We start from the raw sequence: 22,302 nt of genomic DNA on the forward strand, positions 1-22,302 counted from the left end.
CCAAGGCCCATTGTTTCTGACTTGTTTTAGGAAGTACTCAAGACATTAACTATGTTAATGAATGCAAGTTCTGTTTATTTATCTAATTTAAGTAACATAATAGTTTTAGAGGACTGTCACAAGAGCACATTCTCCTAATCATGGCCATTATCTAATGTCATATCTTGGCTTAACGCATGTTTTAACACTCTCTCTTTTACAGTTGTTGATTGCTTCTAGAGCTAGACACAGTTGCACTAACTGAGAGGATGTTCCCCAAACAGAGGAGCAGTACAGAAAATCTCATTGTTGATATTGTGCAGATAGTTCTGAAACGGAAAGTTGGGTGCAGCACCTTGTTTGTTGCTGCCGTGGACGGAGACTTCAACTGCTAACAACTCTTGTATTGCTGACCTTGTAGAAGGCTGAATTGAGAGAACAGCTGACTGCTTCATTCATAATTCCTGTACAGCCTGTATCCCACCAGCCCCCCACCCCCAAACACACACATACACATCCCTGATCCCAGAGATGACCTGTTCAACCTTTTAAAATGGCCATAGCCTTTAAACTTGAAGTAATCCTCTGAAAAGAAAAATAGGGAAGATGCGATTTAGAACAGTAATCCTGAATAAACTAATAGAGCCTTTAACACATGCACTGATGTCACAATACTTTAGTCATTATCCAGAGATTATGAAAAGCTTCACTGCTGAGGAACAGCACTACACTAATGGGCATTATGAGGATATTTTGACATTGCAGAAGAACTAAACCTTGAAGACCTTAGATTTCTGAAAGTAGAAGCTCATGTAAGTCCATTGCAACTGTAGCCATTCCCAGAAACATAAATACAGCACCAAAGACTGTCTTTATGAGGCTTCTACCTTTCTATCATGTTATGTCAGGAGGGATTATAACCTTGTAAGAAAGAATTGTTACTGCTATCTCTACCGATTTATTTATCATGCAACTCCTGTGGGAGTTTATAAATCTTTGCAAAGCCTGAGGGACACCAGGCTTTTTTGTCCAGCTGCTCCCACCTTTGTTTGATAACAGTAGGTATATGATAGATGTAATAGGAAAGAAGACAACTTTGGTCTTTGATTTCCTGACTCAACATACATCCACCATAGAGCACCCCTTGGACTTAGCTCGCTCAAAACAGACTGAAATATTCAATTCATTAAAAAAAAAGCAAAGACAATCTGGGAATCATGTTCATAAAAATCTCTCTTCCTTTCATAGTCATCAATAATTGAATTAGCCTATGCTTCTTGTTCCTATTGGTTGTGCAAGAATCAAACCTAAAGATATGTTGTGCTGTGACCTTGAAATGCTATTTGACCAAATCGAAACTCTGCTACCACCACTTTATTGTGAATAAATAAGAATGGGAAAACATACAGTCATGATTCCTAGGAATATCTGTTGTGTTCAAGGTCTATTATTAATTATTGTGTTAAAGACTGAATTGAAAATCAGCTTGAAACACACATGGAAAGAAGGGGAGACCTAAGACCATTAATAAGATTATGCGTAGACCTGTGACCCCGTGTCTATGTAGTTTATAGAGTAAATCCTGACCCTCAATACCAACAGTAACTGGTGATGAACAAGCATTGCCTACCTTGGTTTTGATCCACTCTGTCAATATCAGCACAATTTCCCAAATACTATTGAGTTCCTAACCTTGTGACAAATATTGGGGCTTTTGCAACCCACTCGTTATTCAAACCTATCTTCAGTGCCTAAAACATCAGTAGTCTACTCCACTTCTCTTTGGTGATTGCTGTTTGAGATTGTCATAAGCTTAATACGCTTTCTCCTTGAGAATTGCAATGTTTATTTGTAAAACAGAAATGACAGCAGTTTCCTTCATAAGTATTTTAGTGTAATAGAGGACATACATGTTGCATTGAAGATAAAAATGTGAAGCATAAATTAGGATGGTCCATGACTAAGACCAAACTGAATCTGTGACATATTTAGAGTTAGACCACAAAAAAAAGTTATCTCCAATACTAGATTCAAAACCTTGAATTTTTAGCAACTTCTTGAACTTTTTAATTAATGGAATCAACTAATGTTCTGTTAGGAATTTATAAATTTAAAACTTGTATGAACGTCCAATCAATTTTTCCGGACTTGTACAACAGCATTGATGATACAAAGCATCATTGACCGCAGCTACTGCCTGAGGAGATCTTAATTTCTGATGAAGCAATTTAGTTCCAGCAATTTTCAAGCATTAGTTTCATCAACCAAGAGTGATAGGCACCTGTAAACTGAAGAAAAGAGAGGAGAGGACAACCAAATATTAAAGAGTTTTCTGATTCATTTTGTTTTCTATGCTTTTTAAATGTGTCCCTAATTATTTTTACTGCAAGCAGTTTGCATTATTAATGTTGCCCTGTATTTTGCTCTAACAATTGAAACAGATATCCATTTCATAAAACAAGTGCTATTGATTAGAATACTGAACTTCCATTAGCTTATTTTACTCACAATGCAAAATAATATGTGTTTAAAGCTGTCAGCAGATGTGTTGAGCACAATTCCCAATGAGGGAAAGATTCAAAATCTGCTCAGATTTAATCAGAGTTCACAAAATAAAATGAAGAAATTCAAAATAAAAAAATGCAATATTATCTCATACATAAATAATGCACGACTGTAACCATTTACAGGAAAAAACATTCAAGAAAAAAAGAGGCAAATATTTGTGGATTGTCCATTCTGTGTAATTTACTTATCTTGAAGCATGCCACCCTTTTCTATTGCAATCCTCTTTGGGTATATCACCTTATGGTGTGAATATGATGCATTAATGTACAAGGTACAGGAAACATGGTGCAATCTGATAATGAGTGAGTATCACCATGTCTTCAACCAGGCTGACTAGTTTCAGTTAGTTGTAATGCCATGGTGGTTGCCAGCTCTCTTTTGGTAACCAATCATTTGGGCAGAATAAAAGAGCAAACCTAACTATAGCACGGGTGACTTCCATGGAATTATTGGTGAATCCTTCCACTTTCCTAACACAATGGGATAGCAAGAACTGAAGGAAGGTAGTTCATGGTGCGGAATGCATGGAAATAGTTGAACAGTTTCCTGACTTTTTTTTGGGGGGTTGGGGTTGGGGTTGGGAGGTTGGTTCCTTCTACAAAACCACAAATCAGGAGCCAAGGAGAGCAGAAGACTTACAGCAATGACCCTATCAGTGTTGGCCATATGCCAGCTACAGCAAGTTTGAAATGGCCAATTTCACTCAGGTTTTCTCATTTTCCTTGGATCAAAGAACCTCTGCATGTTACCTTTTTCCAATAAAAGGTTACGACTGAGTTTGGGGATTCTCTGTGAGGAATTGAAAGTGAATTAACCCACCACTGAGATCGTTAAACAATGTTCTGAGACTCTGATTATTTAGTTACTTAATAGGAGTTCCCTGGACTTATACAAATAACATGTTGGCAAAAATTTACATCCAAACTATTGTCAGACCACAGCCTGAATATCAACAAAATAGATTCCTGGAGTTTGATCATCTTTGCCCTTTTAAAATTGTCCTTACTGAAATCATGCGGAACTGAAGATGGTCAGTTTCAGTGGAGGAACAATATCTTGGACTCTTATCCTACTTAACCAATTCCAAAAAAGACTAAGCAGCTTGAATGGCCTTCCCAATAGGCACACCCCCTATTCTACATAACAACAAAACAGGAAAGGGTATAAGAGAATGAAGATGTAGACTGCAGTCATTTTGCCATAACCGCTACTGCTGGGGCAGCATTTGTACATGCCTTCATGTACTGGCATAAACAACTGAGGCACCCAGCCAATTTGGGAAAACCATTTTCTCCAGTCTGCTCAGTGCAGAAACTGGCACACATTTCAGTCCAATATCTGTAATTCAAACCAGGAAATTACAATTCATCATTTACTGAATGTCATGAGCTGAGAAATTTGCACCAAATATATACTAAAAAATAGTTTGAAGAATTCAGACTGCTTCTGAATGGAAATATATGCAATTTTGGCTTTCAGAGTTACAACATTATGAATATTCTGTAGTAGCTTGCTCAGACAGAACCCTAAGTAGTGATTCTGCAGGATTCACTCCAAAGTAAGACATCTGAATAATACAAAATGGTACGTTTTAAAAGCACATTATAAAATAAGAAGGCGAAATCTGCTCTTTCAGAGGTAGAGGTTTTATTGCGTAAAACACTGGATAAAACTGTACTGCTTCAAAGACATCTTGCTTCTAACAGCGGAAAGAAAACAGTCATCGCTGAAAAACAACTTTTATACTTCTATACCAGAATAAAGTTCTGTCAACTGATGTATAATAAATAATGACCAAGAATAAACTTTAAATACAAAGTCATCTACTTGTTACAAGCAAGGCAACAAAATCCTCTACTCTATTGATCTCAGATCTCCTCCAAGATAGGAACTCCTTCATTTAGGAATGTAGACAATATCATGACCAGTTTCACACACTACAGAAGTACAGAGAAATGTTGACATGTTTAGATTTGTGAAGCATGATGTTATTCAGAATCTGACAATGTATCACTGCTGCTGTCACTTGTTTGTATTACAAGTTACAAATGTTCTGGAAAGGTCTACGTCAGAGGAAAAAAAGGGACAGTAGCACCTGACTAAATGGAATCAACGCACACGTCACAGAAAGGGAAATGTTTCCAGTGTCACAAACAGAATTATTGCCTGTCATCTGAAATGCTGAAAGACACAGAAGAATACTGAAAGATTTCAAAAGTGCAAGAATGGAATGTGTTTGCTAAGATACTGTAGGCGGCACACACTCACACATACACACGCACACATACACACGCACGCATACACACACACACACACACACACACACGCACACGCACACACACAAAAGCAAGCGACTGACACAGTCACCAAACACAGTAGTGCAGTTAATATCCTAAAGCTTACTACAGTCGTTCAGAAATGTTTAATAACATTTCGATCCCTTGCTGGGATCTTTAGAAACAGTTGCATTAAGTTTATCATCTGGATTTAAGTAAGGCAGTGAGAACTATACTAGAAAACAATAAAACCAGCTTGCTATACGCCAGACAGGTCTTAGTTAGCGACCTCAATTAAACTGTGGCTTCGGTTGGTTGACTTCCTAGTAGCCAGCATATGCAAACCTTACTTCTCTCTTAGCCTGAGATTTTACCCTTACCTCAGGTTAGTACTAAGCTTTTTTTTCTTATTTACACAAGTCATAGATTGCAGTTTCTGATTACTGTAAACTGCTTTAGGCAGAACAGAAGTTTTAAGGCCCTGGGATTTACTTTCTGCTCCCAGCCTACTTGGAAAGATATTGACTTTTTAAGTCTGACTTATTTTTCAGAAGACACTAATACTCGTCTACCATTGGAAGAAGAAGCACCAGTTTTGCTTTTGATGAAGGAAGTAAGATTCCAAAGGCTATAAGCTTATTTGATTTCAATTTTCGGGCTGATTTTGTGTTGCTAAAAACCTTCATACGTCATTTTCCTAGAATGATATAATCACGTCATTCATCACAAACTTCTATTTCCTCAAAAGCTTCCTATATTATGGTGAAATTAAACTCTGGAGATTCTGAATTGTACAAAAGCTAAAATTCATAAAAATACGTCACAAGTTCCATTGTTTCTATTTTACAAAATAAAACAAAGGAAGAAGACTGAACACTTTAACTTTTTTTAATACACACAGAGCAGGAAATTAAGGACGATTGGGCTTCTTCATCTTCTCTACTATTCAATGACATTTCAAGAGAAACCCTTTTTTTGTCTTTCACTTTTACAAAAATTAGCAAATTGTTGCTCTTGGGGATTCTGCTCAAGTAAAAATCATGCTGATCCTTTGCTACAAACAGCCCACTTCCCACTAGTGCCCTCTACTGTCAGACTTAACAGCTGTCAGTGCTCAGTAACACTCACCCCCACCAACCCCCCACCCTCTTCCCCAAAATCCCCCAACTTGCCTATAATTCGATTATTGATAACCTACTTCTCCACAGAAGAAAATTCCTTTAATTAAAGAAAAAAAATGCTTTCTTCCCTCCATTGCCAACTGATACCTAAAAAAAAGGCTAACATGTTTGCTTTGTGTTTCATTCTCTTCCATTGATGCATTTGGCTACAAATCGAAAAAAAAATGAAGATGTAACATCCCAACCCACTTTACTGTAGGTCACTACTGACCCTAGTTCATGGGCCGTCTAAGATTTCTTCTATAGTGCAGTTGCGACACCGCTTGAATTGATTTTTTTTTCTGCAAATGACAGCTCCAGTCAGACTGGCACCATGGCAGTCTACCAACACATCTCATTACTACGCTAAGCGAATGACAGCAGCTGGTGTCATGTTATAAAGGTGTTTTCAACACTGAAAACACAGCCCCAGATCTTCAAGGCAATGCTAAATCATTCAGATGGTATCATTTTTCTGTTAAGAGCATTATTTTTGGACAAAGACCACTTTAAACTTTTAAATGTCCAGCTTTTAAGTAACTGATGACCTCCTCCCACCTTTTAGAACCACTTTATCCTCCCACCTGTGATGTTTTGAAGTACTTGTTGCTAGGTAACAGTTTGGCAGCCATTTGGGAGGACTGGAAACTCCTGCTTTTATGTTCTATACTGTGGATCACAATACTGGGGTGTTATTTCTATATAGTTCACAAGTTCTTTCCTTGGAATGCCATAAACATTTGCTCAGTCTGAATGCATATCAAAAAAGCTCTGTAAAAACACATATTGCAAGTATTTATATTGTTCCACTGCATTACTCTTGGTCCTGACTGGTTTCCACTGGCAGTTCACAAGAGCTCCCGGGTTTCACAACAACTGCTTCCTCTGAAATCCCAGGAGCTTCCATTTCAACTCGTGAGCGCTTGAACCTGCGATCTGGGTACTGGCTGTTGTCAAAAGGCATGCGATGCACACACATAACATGAGTCTTCAGGTTCCCCTTCTGAGAGGCACTGTATGGGCAGTATCTGCACTGGAAAGGTCTGTGACCTGTAATGCAAGAAAAGATAACAGTCTAGTTATAGTACTGTAGTGCAAAGGAATCATGTCAAATGTAGTATAAAACAGGAAGGCACTAAAGTCTTATTACTCAATTGTTTATGAATAAATGTGAGCATCTTATTTTAAAAACAATCATTTCTAAGTATTCAGAGATTACAAGAACTGCAGAACTACTGCATCCGTTGCTCCCGATGTGGCCTCCTCTACATCGGTGAGACCAAGCATAGTCTCGGGGACCATTTCGTAGAGCTTCTGCGCTCTGTACGCGACAACAACAATACCTTCTGCTTGCCAACCATTTTAACTGCCCCTCCCCCTCCCAATCCCTGGGTGGCATGTCCATCCTGGGCCTCCTCCAGTGCCACAATGACACCACACGCAAACTGGAGGAGCAACACCTCATATTCTGCCTTGGGAGCCTACTGCCTAATGACCTAAACATAGAATTCACCAGATTTAATACCTCCCCACCCCCGGCCTCATCCCCAGTCCAACCTTCCCTCTTATCCCTGCCTCCTTGACCTGATGCAACCTGTCCATCTTCTCTCCCACCTATCCGCCCCTCCCACCTCACTGACCAATCCGCACCACTCCCTACCTGCATTCACCTATCACCATCCCATCTACCTTCCCCAGCCCCACCCCTCATCTCTATTTATTTCCCAGCTCCCTTGCCCCCAAACTCCCCATTTCTGAAGAAGGGTCCTGACCCAGAATGTCAACTTTCCTGCTCCTCTGATGCTGCCTGCCCTGCTGTGTTCCTCCAGCTCCACACTGTATTGTCCCTTTTTAAGTATTGCATTGAGAAGAAGAAATGCATGGGAGCACACTGTACTGTCACAAGGCTTTGAGGTAACCAAAGAGGGCTATTCGCTGCCACATGAACTTTGGCAATACAACTCTTTTTAATCTTTCTTCTTCTGATATTTCAATATACAAAATTTTGGAAATGTGGTCCGAAGGCAAAAATAAAACATTGTAACGTTGTTTTGGGGAAAAATAAAATGCTTGTTTGAATTGTAAATAAACTTATTGAAATGGGTGCAATGCTACTTCTTTCACATTTCTGTAGCACACTTGTAAATATTAGACAAACTTAGATTATTTATCATGCATCTAATGCTCCAAGACAATTGTCCACATATATGTATATTAGCCAAGTCTGCTTCAATATACCTGATATGCTATCAAAATAAATAAAGATTGCACATATTGAAAACAGCTATTCTGCAACATAATTTCCAATTTGAGTCACATATTGGCAACACCCAATTTGAGTTCTTCACAACCTGAATTTAACATCGTTCAGTAAAAAAAAATGGATTTATAGTTAAAATGATGAACATGAAGCCAAAGGTTGAGTGATGGCTGACAAACAAAGTAACATTGCACAATATTCATTTTTGAGCTTCTCTGATTAATGTTAAGCAGAACATATTCTTTCCAGCACTTGAATTCACATACAGGGATTAGCTCAGCCCCTCTCTATTTTATTGAAAAGAAGTTGTATAGATTATTTTTACATATATACTTCAACCAATGCAGAATCATGTTTATTGTACAGTGGGCACATTAACAATATAAGTTATGGTGTCAAATACTGGAAGGATGGATGCCTCCCAATGCCTATCCAAACATTAGTGGCATATAACAGGAGCAAGCAACACCAGTCCACTCGTAAGTCGTAGTTTTGGCATTCTCTGTCTGCAGCCTATTTTATGTGAATTTTTTTTTAAAAAAAACATTGTATAAGAATTCTAAAATCTCTTTTTTGGTTATCTAAAAAATAAATCCAAGTTAGGATATTGAAGTTTCTTTCCTTCAAGTGAAAGCAACAGAGATCTAAATGAAAGGCCTGCTTTGAAATACAAAGTTGTGACTCCATTGCATTATTTTAGAAGAGGCTGTGGAAAATGAAAGGTGTCAGACTTTGCTGGGGTTTTTTTTGTGTGGCCTGATACTGAAGCCGTAGCTGAAAAATGACAGATGTCTGCAACCAGCTGCAATGAAGCATGGTAAAGTTTCAGTCTAATCCACTTACTCCACTGCAGTCATGTGAACCAAAACAAATGGGCAGCTCCTTACATTATACAAAACACTGCAGTCTACTGATACTCTCTAATGTAACGTAGCTGATTCTCCATCTTCTCAAAATTCAGAAGAAAACGTTTGGGAAACCCACATGCGTTACAGTTTATGTATTGTGAAACAGTTCTTTGCGGCTTGTCTTCTGTGTACAACGCACCCCACCCCAAATAAATAGTCTCCTTACGTCTATATGGAAAACTGGAACCAGCAAAACAAAAAGAATACTCAGGCCATCTCTATTCAAGACTCTGCAGAATAGAACTCGTTGGGCTCCGAGCTCAGCATTGCTTTGAGAATTCTACAGGCTGCAGGAAATTCTCAATCATAAATGTCATTGAGAACTGAGCAGCCTTTTGTAATATGACTCCATGATGCACCCATCACAGTGCTTTGTTACTACAACGCCTTCATTTGGTTCTCCCCAAATCTGTGTGTGTATTCTGCACGGTTTAAAACACGGCAGTGGCTCAGTTAAGTAAATTGCTAGACTAGTTTTTGAATGTATTTGTCGTGCCAGCAGTTTTTCCCTTTGATGTATTGTGTTCTGCAGGAGTTCAAGTTTCCCTCTTTTTACCCAAAATTCCCCACGTGGAGATAAACAGATCAGTTTAAGTGAATGAGCGAAGTATAACTTCCTGAGCAGCAAGTCTCCTCCACCCTGCGGCGTGTAGAGCAACAACCTTTTGAACTTTCCCTCCTCCAATCCTTGTAAGGGAAGAGTGAGGACATGAAGTCATATGGTTCTTTGTGCCAAGAGTTCAAACAGCTGTGAAACATAGTGTTTCGGTACACACTCAGAGAAAAAAAAACTACACAGTGGATTTGGCCTGTGGCACAACTGAATAAGATTTTGTTCCTTCAGGCTAAAACAACAAGAGCCGACAGAAAGAAATCTTAAGCTTTTCCCCTAAAACTTACCGCAACAACCTTTGTGAAACCACATGACTGCCCTCACACAATTTCCCTTGTGTCTCTCAGGCTACTTTTGGCAGGAAGTCAGAATTACTGTTATATAAATTCCATCTGATGCCAGCACTACCATCTGTGAGTAAAGACTGCCTTACCTATGCTGAGCTGCAAAAAAAAACGCTCTCTCCCAGAGATGAGTAAAAAAAATTTGATTAATTTGCAGAATGCTTGTGATTTGCTCATATATTATTATAACTGCTCATCAGCACATGACAAATTCCCAGCACTCTGCAAAGGAACCCATTCAGCTTCAGCAGATTTCCACCAGCACCTGACAGACTGCAGTCCCACTAATGACTTTCAGCTGCTTACAAACAGTAATTCTATCTTCAGGATAGCCTGGAAAAAAAAACTATCGAGAGAGAGAAATAAAGCAATAGGATTCGGTCCATTTTATACACTCAGCTTTACATTAATCTAATTTAACTCATTCTGCACCGGGGCCCTTGACACACCTACATGTACTGTGCTTCCTTCACAACAATGAAGGGTATGAGGTGGTGATGGGGGAGGCAAAAGAACTGGCAATCTCGCCTTGTCCTCAGTCGTTGCAAGATAATATTAACAATGCAGCTAATACCGTCAGCAGATATCTTGGTCAATGAACAATACCTTTTTATTTTGCATAATATTTCATAAAAAATTAATTTCGGGACAACACCCTCCTGTCGTGTCAGAGGCACTGTTGAAGATGAAAGCGTTAACGTGTGATGCTTCGTTTCCTTAAAAGCAATGGCGTGTATTTAAAGGCACAACGCAGTCATTGTGTGAAATCCTGAAACCGAAATGAAAAAAATAATTCTTCTCCCTGCACGTTAAACTGCCCTTCAAGAAAACAGCAATTCTCAAAATGCGAAATTGCCTTGTTTGAGCCACGCGTGGCTTATTACCAATCTCCTTTAAAAAGTGTTATCGCCCAAATTAAACATTAAGTGGCAGATCTAATTTAAGCCTTTTCAAACTGATGAAAAGAATTTTTGCCTGATTGTTTGTAGCTGTTTAACTTTATCTTCTTCTGTGCAACACATAAACCTTGACACATCGCAGTGAATAGACCTTTTGTAATTGAACTGATTGATTGTGAGAACTTAGCACACTGTGTTTTCACTCAATATTATATGCCGTTCTGAAGAAAAAAAGCTGTAATCATTTTTTAAACTGGATCTTCATTATATTCCATATTTTATTTATACCTGCAACCACTAAATCATGCGTGTCCATCCAGTCACTGAAGATTCTGCTATAAGAAATCAACAGCAGCTTTGTGAGCCCTGTGGATTCAATACATATAGCTCAGCTATCTCGAAGCTGAAGGGCTTATTTGTCTGCTTTAATTGAAATCACTCCATTCTCGAAAGTCAGTGGAGGACTTTGGGGGGGGGGGGAGGCTGGGAGAGGCCACTCCAAATAAGTTCCATTAATCAAAAAGCAGAGTCTAATGTAACTAATATTTTACAATTAGAGAAGACAAGATGGAGCTAAAAGCCATCTATCTCTCTTACACCACATGATCATCGATTCATAATCAGAAGATTGAGAGTCACAAAAAGATGCATTTACAAAAGGGGGGCTGGTCTGTGCACAAGATAATGAACAGGATGAGAAACAGCGGCTCTGAAGGCTGAGTAAAGATGACACAGTGCTTCAATGGTGACAGATGACACGGAGATGAGTACTGATACCTGACAGACAGCGAGTGATGACTGCAGTCCTTTCCCACCATTATGATCCTCAATTATCTCAGTAGGGCAAAAAACAGAGGCTCAGCCGTCATCTCACTCACAGGCTTGAAGAATATGCAATTGTGCCAGGCTGCTTGTAAGGAACACTTTTTCACAATTTTATCAGTGCTATATTGGTTCTGTAGTTTTAATGTCAGTATTCATGATCGGTGCGAAGTAAAGTGGGTGCAGTACTATGTATTCCTACTCAAGCACACGGCTTGATTGCAGATAGGACTGTTTTTTTCTCACAGCACCATCTGCAGGTATAAAGGCCGCTGTGCTGTGCTCCTTCAGATTACACTTGTCATTCAATGTTGCACAGGACACTGTATATGGACTGTCGACTTTCACAAAATTTAATCTGCTGACTACATTTTAATGCAGAAAAGTAAAGAATCTGCTCAGCACTTTTAGAAGTGTGTGAATAAGGCTTTTTCTCATCCTCCTCTCTCAACTGCTTCTCCCACTTGCACAAGAAACAGTTTGAAATTATGAAATGGCAGCACCTGACCTCTGATTGCTCTCCTTGAAGACGGAACCGCATTCTCAAGCTCTTGCCCCCAATAAGGCAATCACAAGCAGCAGAAGCTTATCAAGAGTACTTTTCTATGCTGCTGTGTATGGTAAATCAGCTATATGCAGGCTGGCATTTAAAGTTCCTTTCCCAGCTGTGTGGAAGGGGTTAGCTCCTCATCATAACTTGCGAAGCGGCTGCACTCCGAAAGCTTGTGATTTTAAATAAACCTGTTGGACCATAACCTGGTGTCATGTGACTTTGTCCATCTCAGAACAACACCAGGATATCCATATCATGTTTTATTCCTGGCAGCCATATTTTAGTGGCAGCAAATCATAGAATTATCACAGCTCACAAAGAGGCTATTCAGCCCATTGTGGTTCTTTGAGTGAGCGTTATGACTCTATGCCTTTCTCCTTTCCCATTTCCTTTCACATTGCTCCTTCTGAAATAATAGTCTAACTCCATTTTGAATATCTCAATTGAATCATTCCGGACTTTAACCATTTAATGTGTGAAAATGCCATTTTCTTATAGCGCTTTTGCTTCTTTTGCCAATGACTTTTAATTGGAACTCACCTTTTTCACACTCATTTTACATGAGAACAGGTCCTTGCTGTCTCTAATTGACCCTTCATGATTATGAATACCTTTCTCAGATTTACACTCAGCCTTTCTTCTCTAAGGAAAACAATCTTAAATGCTCAAATCTATCTTTAGACCTGAAATTCTTCCTTCCTGGAACCATTCTCATGAACCTCATCTGCTCGCTTTCCAATGTCCTCACATCTTTCCAAAGAGTGGCAACCAGAACTGGATGCAATGCTCCAGCTGAAACCAAACTAGTGTCTTATACAAGTTCAGCATAACCTCTTTTATCTTGTCGTTATTGTACTCTAATCCTGTTAGTACAGCATAGATTACTGTATGCTTTATTAACTTGGCTCTCAGCCTGTCCTGCCATCTTCGAGACTCATGCATGTATGTGCCTAGTCTGTCAGCTCCTCTACCCCCTTCAGAATTATGCCCTTTGTTTTACATTGTCTGTTCATACTCTTCCCACAAAAATGAATGACTTCACATTTCCCCAAACTGAAATTCATCTGCCACCATTTTACCAACGTTGTCAACAACATTAACTGGCATTAGATAGTATGTTTATAGTTAAATGTTGTGAGATGCTACAAAGGCATTTCATTAAACAAAATTTGACACCTGCTACAAGAGATATTAGAACAGGCACTAACAGCTCAATCAAGGGCAGTTTTATGGAGTGTTTCAAAGGAAGAAAAAAAGGTAGATGAGCCAAGAGATTGAGGGATAGAATTCCACAGCTTAGGACCTTAGCAGAAGGAGGAAAGAATGATGCTTCAGATAGAATGATGAAAATTAGGATGCACAGGAAGTCAGGTACAGAGTTGTAGTGTTGAAGAAGATAACAAGGACAGGGAGGGGTGAGACAATGTCGGGACTTGGGGGTATGGATGAGAATTTTTAAATTGATCCATCACTAAACCAGAAGTTAATATAGAATGGGAATAAATATGTGGAATTTGGTGCCAGTTATGGTAAGGGCAGTAGAGATTTGTGTGAGTTGCTGACATGTAGCATAGAAGGCATGAGGCTCATTAGGAAATGTTTGAGATAGTCAAGACTTAAAGGTGTAAATTTGAAGTACAAATTAGATGAGGCCCGATCTTGCTAAAGATAACTGAGGTTCTACTTAAAATTCAGAAATCATAGCCTAATGATATCTTTGGCACCTTGATGAATCAGTAACTTCCTATCAGAGGGATTTGAGTATTGTATGCAGCTTGGCAATAAGACTATGAAATGAGGGTCTGACTGGCCTGTAGAGGAAATGTGCTTATTGTAGCACTGCTTGTGTTGCAGGAGGAATCGGAGATCATCCCAGTACCTGGCATAGGTGCTAATGCCTCCCTTTCTCTGAGCTCCTCACCAATTACAATGACACCCTCCACACAATCCCTGATTACCTTCAGAGCCCACTGACTACTGGAGATCATTCCAGAATGCCACCTCCTACTGAGCAGAAATCTGGCCAGGTATCAGAAGAGACTGTGGGAGTTTTTACTTCATTAAGGCCCTGCTGTGAAGGTTGGCATGACATTCACCTGCCCAACTTTGTATTTACTGCCCACTACTGGTTTTACCCTTCCCATACTCCCTAGCCTCTCTCACTGTGAAATCCAAGACCACTGTTTTATAGGATTGGAAATGTGCCTTAATATTCTACAGGCAAGGTAAATGTGACCTTTAAGACCACACCATCATTCTCAAGTTATCCAGAGTTCATTGTTGTTTGTTCTAGGAATTTTGCAAATTGAAATGCACGTGTCAATTTTAGACTTAACTGAGAAACATGCAGCATTTTCAGATAGTTTTCCATCTGCAACAGATTGTCAGACCTGTGTATTATATTGTGCTTGGTTATTGTATTAAAGCATAAGAGCATTGTCTTATCTTTCATTTTTGGTATTTGCCATTAGAAGCAAAGCAATATGTAAAACTGCTAGGAATTCACTCAGATTAGACCCTTCTATAATCCACATAACATACATTCGAAAATATTGGACAGGTCAATAATTTGTTAATACCAATGTCTTTCTCTGGAATTTTGAGAATCATATTTATCCAGTAATTTTATAAGGGCTTTTCTGTGAGTCTTTTTTAACACTATTAGTATCAGGCACTATGCTTTCTGATGGGAGTTGACACTAATGGAGTTAAAAAGACATTATTTTATGTCAGAGTACAAATGTAATGCGATGGAGCATGCCCTCAGATTCATCCATGGATGTTGAATGCACTATGCAGTGCACTAATATACACAAATACATAATAAAACATTTGCAACACATTTGCAGATAATTTTTCCTTAAGATTACAGTCGTCGATCGTTGTGTTTCATGTGTCAGGGCTGACTTCCTTTACAAATGGTCTATAGGGCCACCTTGTGGGAGTGAAAGAAATATCAGCTACAGCGCAGATGAAAACTGCTGCTGAACAATTGACTTGAGGAGACAAGTTCACCCAGGGGTCACCCATCTGTAGGGTTAATACTGTTTACACAGTTGGAATCAGGTTCATCACGTGCCTGGTACCAAATGTATATAATTTCCAGCTTAAACATTTAAAGTTCGTCAAATATGCCCCATCTGTAGTTTCACGACACATAAAGAAAACCGCACTTTAGCAAGGCTTTTATTAATCTACTTAAAATGGTCTCTCCAATTAATTAGGATTAAGAGGACAAAAAGCAAAGCAGATGTTAAGATATGAAGGCTGTCAGTCCAAAGCAAGGGAACAATACAAGTAACAGAAGACAAGCCTTGAACAAAGGGCTCACAAAACGAAAAACATAGCAGACTCAAAAACAACGTACAGTCAGAGAAGGGTCACAAAGGTAGCATAGAAAGTTAAAATGAATTGAAAGAAAAAAATTCTCAGAACTAGGCAGTGGGAAAATACTTATGAAAAAAAAGTTATGTAAATGATAAAGTGCCACTGGCTTTCAAACATCTGATTGTGAAGGATTCAGCAATTGTTTCCCAGCTTCTAATAATCCCTTGATCAGAGTTTAATGGAGACTGCTGGTGAAAGGGATGGCAAGGTTGGATTTATAGCCTAGTTGTTCAAACTTTAGCATGGAAAAGAAAATTGCCACAGGGTCAATAGTAGTTGGGACTAGTACAATAATATTCATGAAAAAGTAGCTAGTTTTATACTATTCACTCTGATTCCTCCTCAACTATCTCAATGCCTATATCATCCAGTGTCATTCAGTCCAAATCACTGTCATTAACTTTATTAAGTGTTGTAAACTGGTAGTATCTGACCCCAACCCACCTCTCCACCTCACCCTGATTTCCAACGATTTTCTGAGTCACAAAGACTGATGTAATCCCAGGATCTGTGCGATTCCAGCACTGTGTTATCTAACATTGAATAGAGTCAATTGTTACGGGGCAGCAAGAGGCCATTTGGCTTGTTCAGCCTGTGCCACTTCTCTGCAATAAGCAATTTAGTAAACACCCTTTCCCCAAAGCCCTGCAATTTTGGTCCTTCTCAGCACTTAACCAATTCTCTTTGAAAGCCAGGATTAATCAAGGCCAGGGGACAATATTTGGCTTTAAACAAAATTAAAATATTGCAGATGCTGGAATTCTACAATAAAAACATCAGATTGATGGAAATACTCAGCAGGTCAAGTATACCTTGGGAAGAGTGATCTTGAGTTCTCTTCACAGATCTGCTTGACCTACACAGTATTTCCAGCATTTTCTGTTGTTGTGTTTGTCCAATATTTGGCTTTTGTGCTACTGGGTTTATAGAGTGTACAAGAGCCAGCTTGTGAACACAGCCCAGTGACTTTAACTGGAAACTGTGAATTTCAACTGTGGGGAGGCAGTAACTTGGCTGTGTTAACTACCTGCTGACATCCACCAACAAACCTTGTGGGTGAACTGAGAACTTGAACTGAGCTTTCAAAGGCAACATACAGCTATGAAACAGTAGCCAACAGAAGAGGAGAGGAGAACATTGTTAAGGAAGAAAATGAGAACTTAATAGGAGCCAATCACAGTATTGCTCATGCATTCAGATGTTGAAGACATAGAACAGCACACAGCCAGTAAAAACATGTTATCAAATCTACTCACAACCTGATGTTCATATTTATGTGACACATAGTTTATACCCACATATATATCAATATTAATATGATTGGTCCACAAGTGAAAGTTTTCATGAACTGTACACAGAGTAAAAAATGCTGGAAGGGTGGTGCAATTGATGAATTTTACATGACGTTGATATTTTGTTTTAAAATGTGTTATTGCTGTTAAAAGGAAAGCACAGTTTAGATGGATCACTTCTTGTCCAAACTACACTTTCTTTTTGTTGAACAACATTACAACAAAATGACAAATCTGTCTCTGAAGTGTTTAGAGGAACTATCAGTGCCATTATGTTGCCAGGTATGGAAGGTTTGAGTTATAAAGAAAGGCTGGATAGGCTGGGGCTTTTTTCATTGGAGCATAGGAGGTTGAGAGGTGACCTTATAAAGGTTTCTACAATCATAAGGTGTATAGATAGGATTAATGACAGGTGTCTTTTCCCTAAGATGGAGGGTTTCAAGCCATTTTTAATGTGCGAGGAGAGAGATTTAAAAAATACATGAGGGGCCAAATTTTTTACTCAGAGTATAGTTCACGTGTGGAATGAACTTCCTGAGGAAGTGGTGGATGCAGGCACAGCTACGACATTTAGAAGACACTTAGATCGATACATGAATAGGAAAAGTGTGGAGGGATATGGGCCAGGAGCAGGTAGGTCGGACTAGTTTAGTTTGGGATTAAGTTTGGCATGGACTGGTTGGACCGAAGGACCTGTTTCTGTGCTGTATAACTCTATGACTCTATAATGAAGATACCCTTTCTACAACACATTGCTCCATTAATACAAAGGTGTCATACTATCCTTTTGCTCATATGGAATGTGGATGCTGTTGGCAAAGCCAGCAATGTTGCTCACTCTCTAAACTGAGTGGTTTCCTAGGACAGTTCATAGCGCAGTTAAGAGTCAACTACATTGCTTTAGGTCTGGAGTCACATTTAGGCCAAATAGGATAAGGATGGCAGAATTTTCCCTGTAACTAACATTGGCGAACCAGATGGGTTTTTACATCAGTGATAGTTGCCATGGTGACCATTACTGAGATTAATTACTGAACTTCCACCAGCTGCCACTTCAACCTGTGTTGCCATGACATTAACCTAGCCCTCTGATTTACATGTGATTACCATGCCACCATTATCTGAAGTTACTTTACACTGGCCCAATCCCAAATGACTACTGTAGCCTGAGAGCAGAATCACAGAATGATTTCAGATCAGAAGGAGGTCCTTCAGCACGTTGTGTCTGTGCCATTTCTCCAAAAGGACTCTCCAGTGCCACATTCATGCCTTCTTCCTCTAACTCTGCGCATTCTTCCATTTCAGGTAATAATCCAATTCCCTATTAAACCTCTTTGATTTAACATGGCTCACCACACACTCAGGCAAATCCTAAACACTCATGATGAGAAAAGGTTTTTCCTAATATTGGTGTTACATCCACCAAGGGGGGCTTGCCTGAAATATAATTCCATAGTCACAACAAATCTGACTTTTAAAATAAATAAATGTCTATCCAATGTAAAGAAGGAGCACTGTCCTTAAAATATCACTGCGGTTTTTCTACAAGCCACAAGCAGGTGCTGAGCAATATTTCAGAAAAAAGTTTGTTTTTATTTGTTCATGGGATGTGGATGTTGCTGGCTAGGCCAGTATTTATTGTCCATCCATAAATGCCAAAAGAGCCATTAAGGGTCAATCACATTGCCATGGATCTAGAGTCACATGTAGGCCAGACCAGGTAAGGATGGTAAATATTTTCCCTCAATGACATGAATTAAAGAGGCCAGACCACTAAAAAAGCAAAGGATGGCCTAAAAATTAATAAAGAGGAAATATAAAAATAGATATTTAAAGAAGTAAAGCAATAACAAGTGAACATATGTCTGATAGAAAGTGAGACTGGAAAATTCATAATGAAAAATAAGGAAATGGCAGATGAATTGAGCATAACAAGGTGTAGAGCTGGATGAACACAGCAGGCCAAGCAGCATCAGAGGAGCAGGAAAGCTGACGTTTCGGGCCTAGATCCTTCTTATCAATCTTCACTATAGCGGATACAAGTAACATTCCAAAACAGCAATAAATCAGTAAGTGGAAGGGGAATCTCAAGAAAATCACAATCAGAAGTGACACTGAGTAAATTGTAAGAGCTATGGGATAACAACTACCTACATCCTGTTGTCCTTTATCCCAGGGTCTTAAAAGAAGTATCTCATGAGATAGCTGGTGCATTAGTTTTAATTTTCCAAAATTCTCTAGATTGTACCATTAATTTGGAAAATAGTGAATATAAGCCCTTTATTGAAAAAGTTGGGGAGACAGAAACCAGTTAGCTGAACATTTGTCATCGCCTTTATAGGAGGACACTTGGATCCCAGGTAATCAGGTAGAGTCAACATAGTTTTTGAAAGAGGAATCACGTTTGAGCAATAGTTGGGTTGTTAACAGAAAGCACAGATTAGGCATAAATGGATCTTTCTCAGGTTGGCAAGATGGAATAATCGTATGGCAAAGGGATTGGTTTTGGGACCTCAATTGTTTACAATTTACACAAATGACTTGGATGAAGGGACAAAAGGTATGTTTGCCAAATTTGCTGATGACACAAAAATAGGTAGGAAATTAAGTTGTGTAGACCACATAAAGAGACTGGAAAGAAGATAATAACTATGTTAATTGAATGTGCAATATTCTGGCAAATGAAGAATAATGTGGGAAAATGAAAATTTGTCCATTTGCAGGAAGAATTCAAAAAAGCATATTACCTAAATCTAGAGCTCTGAGAAGTCAAAGGGATCTGGGTGCTCTTGTGTATGAATTACAGAAAGATAGTATGCAGTTACAGCAAGTAATTAGGAAAACTAATTGAATATTATCATTTATCACAAGGGGAATTGAATGTGAAAGTACAGAGATTACTCTTTAGTTATGCAGTTATACAGACCACATCTGGAGTACTGGATATAGTATCAGTCACCTTTTTTGAGGAAGAATGTTAATGCTTTGGAGGCAGTTCAGAGAGGGTTTAGTAGATTACTACCTTGATGGGGCAGGTTGCCTTATGAGGCATGATTGGATAGATTAAGCTAAGATCTGCTGAAGTTTAGTAGAATAAGAGGCAACCTGATTGAAGCATATAAAATCCTGAGGCCTTGTTGCAGGATGGAATGCGAAGAGAATGTTTCTGGATTACTTGACCTGTGACATTTATCTCCATGCCACCACCTCCCCAAGAGTGAGCTTGTCTGTTTGACCATGATGTAAACAAATGCAAAGTATAGCACCATATGACATGTACCAGGGGATTGCAATATAATGAAATGTACCACGATGGCATAATATATTCAGATAAACAATTTTAATGATAATGTGATTGTGATGGTACCTGGTACACATTCAGACAATTTAATAACTCCTTATTTTATAATAACAACAAAATAATGGGAATACATGATACGCCAATACCAGATTTCTTTTAGTTTTATTTTAAAATTTTTGTTATTCTATTTTTGAGCTTTTCTGATTTGAGGTCTCTCTACGAAATTTGATTCTCCCATTACTGCTTCTATATGGACCTGACACTTTTCATCACATAGCAAGCTGGAAAGGTTTTAAAGAGGAAAAATATGCATGACCTAAGCAAAAAGCATGAAGTGAAAATTTACTCATTAATAATCTGATATGGTACTTGGATCTTTATTATGTATTTTAAGTACAGCAGACATGAGGGGTGGATTATTTTACATGGGAATTTCACACAGAAAGAAATCACAGATGAACTAACTAACTTCTGACTATTTTTATATCCCCTTTTGAATTAAATGCTCATATGGTTATCTGTGTAGCGTTCAATTGTTCCACGTTTTATTATGTGAACCTGGCAACCGATTTATGCTCACTGTGCTTGATTTATTAAATTAGTGTGAGGACTCTTGCAAAGTAAACAGTCACCACAGAAGCTACAAGAAGCTAGAACTGGGATAAGCATATACAGACATTCTGCGATTGCAGAGATATTTAAAAATGCTTGTAAATAAACTTGTTGCATACATGGAAAATAGTGTCAGCTCTGCACTAAGATAAATAATACATCCATAGCTGGTAAGGGTACAAAACCTGATTTTAGAACACTGCTAATCTGACAGGAAGAAAAGAGGTGCTGGAACATCCATTGACTGTTTGTTTCATCCTCTGTTTGAGCAGATTCCTTGCCTTTTCTCAAAGGTGACCTGGAATGTAGTTGGAATCAGGACACTGTTCTCCTAAACAGGACACTGATGTGCTGCAGTCACATTAAACTGTCAGTCTGCCATTAAGAACTGTCATTAAGAAATGTAACAAAGGCAAATGACCAAGCATACAACCTTCTAAAGAAGAGTCATACCAGACTCCATTTGTTAACTCCTTTTCTCTTTCCACCGATGCTGTCAGACTTGCTGAGTTTCTCCAGAATTCTCTGTGTTTGTAGCGTACTACCTATGTGGTTACAAAAAGTTGCAGGGATTGGGCTACACCATCTGATACCAGTCCAATCTTCTTAAGGACAACTTTTGACTTACGAATGTAAAGATTAAACATAGCTGCCAGGGAAATAATTTGGTAAATTAAGCCCTTTTAATTTTTTTAATCTTTTTAAATGAACCAGAAACAGGTAAATGTAATCTCCATTTCTGGTTTGCCACAAACAGAACAGAAAAGGATTGGGTACAGAGAAGCAATAATTGAACGAAGCTTCAGTAGTGTTAATGTGAACACTACATGGCTTGAGTGATAAGTTTTTTTTTTAACAGACAGATTATACTGTATCATTTCTGCCTGTATAGTTACACCAATTTGAAAGAGAAAAGGTCTTTCCATATACCAGTTACAAGCATGTCCTCGCATTCAGATGGTAATTCAACCAATGACTTTATAAGGTAATACTGAGAGCTGATTGACCTAGTGGGTCCGTAGGTTTATATGAATAATTAAAATTTGCTGCAGGGAATGATAGATTTTATGGTGAACTAATTACGAACAATAATCATTGGTTGTATTAATAGACTGTGATATTCCATGTTTGTAATGCAAATTACATACCTTTGTAATGCATATTACGTTTTAACTTTGTAGATGATGAGTTCAGATAATTCAAACTCATAATTTTACCAAAAAGCTAGGATTTGTGCATGATTAAATAGCATATTCCTGTTGCTGTCACCATGCATCTCTACATGTCATTTGAATAATTAAGCAAGGTTACCTTCAAATAAAAACAAC

At 38.6% G+C, this 22,302-nt stretch overlaps 1 protein-coding gene across 6 annotated transcripts in view; it reads right to left on the reverse strand.

Moving 5' to 3' along the window:
- Nucleotides 1-2,127: 2,127 nt before the first annotated feature.
- znf536 (zinc finger protein 536) overlaps nt 2,128-22,302 on the reverse strand; it is a 551,541-nt gene continuing 531,366 nt past the window's right edge. For 5 of the 6 annotated variants that reach the window (XM_048606050.1, XM_048606048.1, XM_048606053.1 and 2 more), the window contains 2 exons: nt 6,802-7,033; nt 2,128-2,267 (listed from right to left, as the gene is read on the reverse strand). In XM_048606050.1, coding sequence (XP_048462007.1) covers nt 2,240-2,267; nt 6,802-7,033 — 260 coding nt within the window. In that variant the 3' untranslated portion in view covers nt 2,128-2,239. Of the gene's footprint in view, nt 2,268-6,401; nt 7,034-22,302 lie in introns of those variants that run through there. The other variant, XM_048606051.1, reaches the window with a different exon arrangement.

This window comes from Rhincodon typus, chromosome 15 (assembly GCF_021869965.1).
Source record: "Rhincodon typus isolate 14 chromosome 15, sRhiTyp1.1, whole genome shotgun sequence".
NCBI lineage: Eukaryota > Metazoa > Chordata > Chondrichthyes > Orectolobiformes > Rhincodontidae > Rhincodon > Rhincodon typus.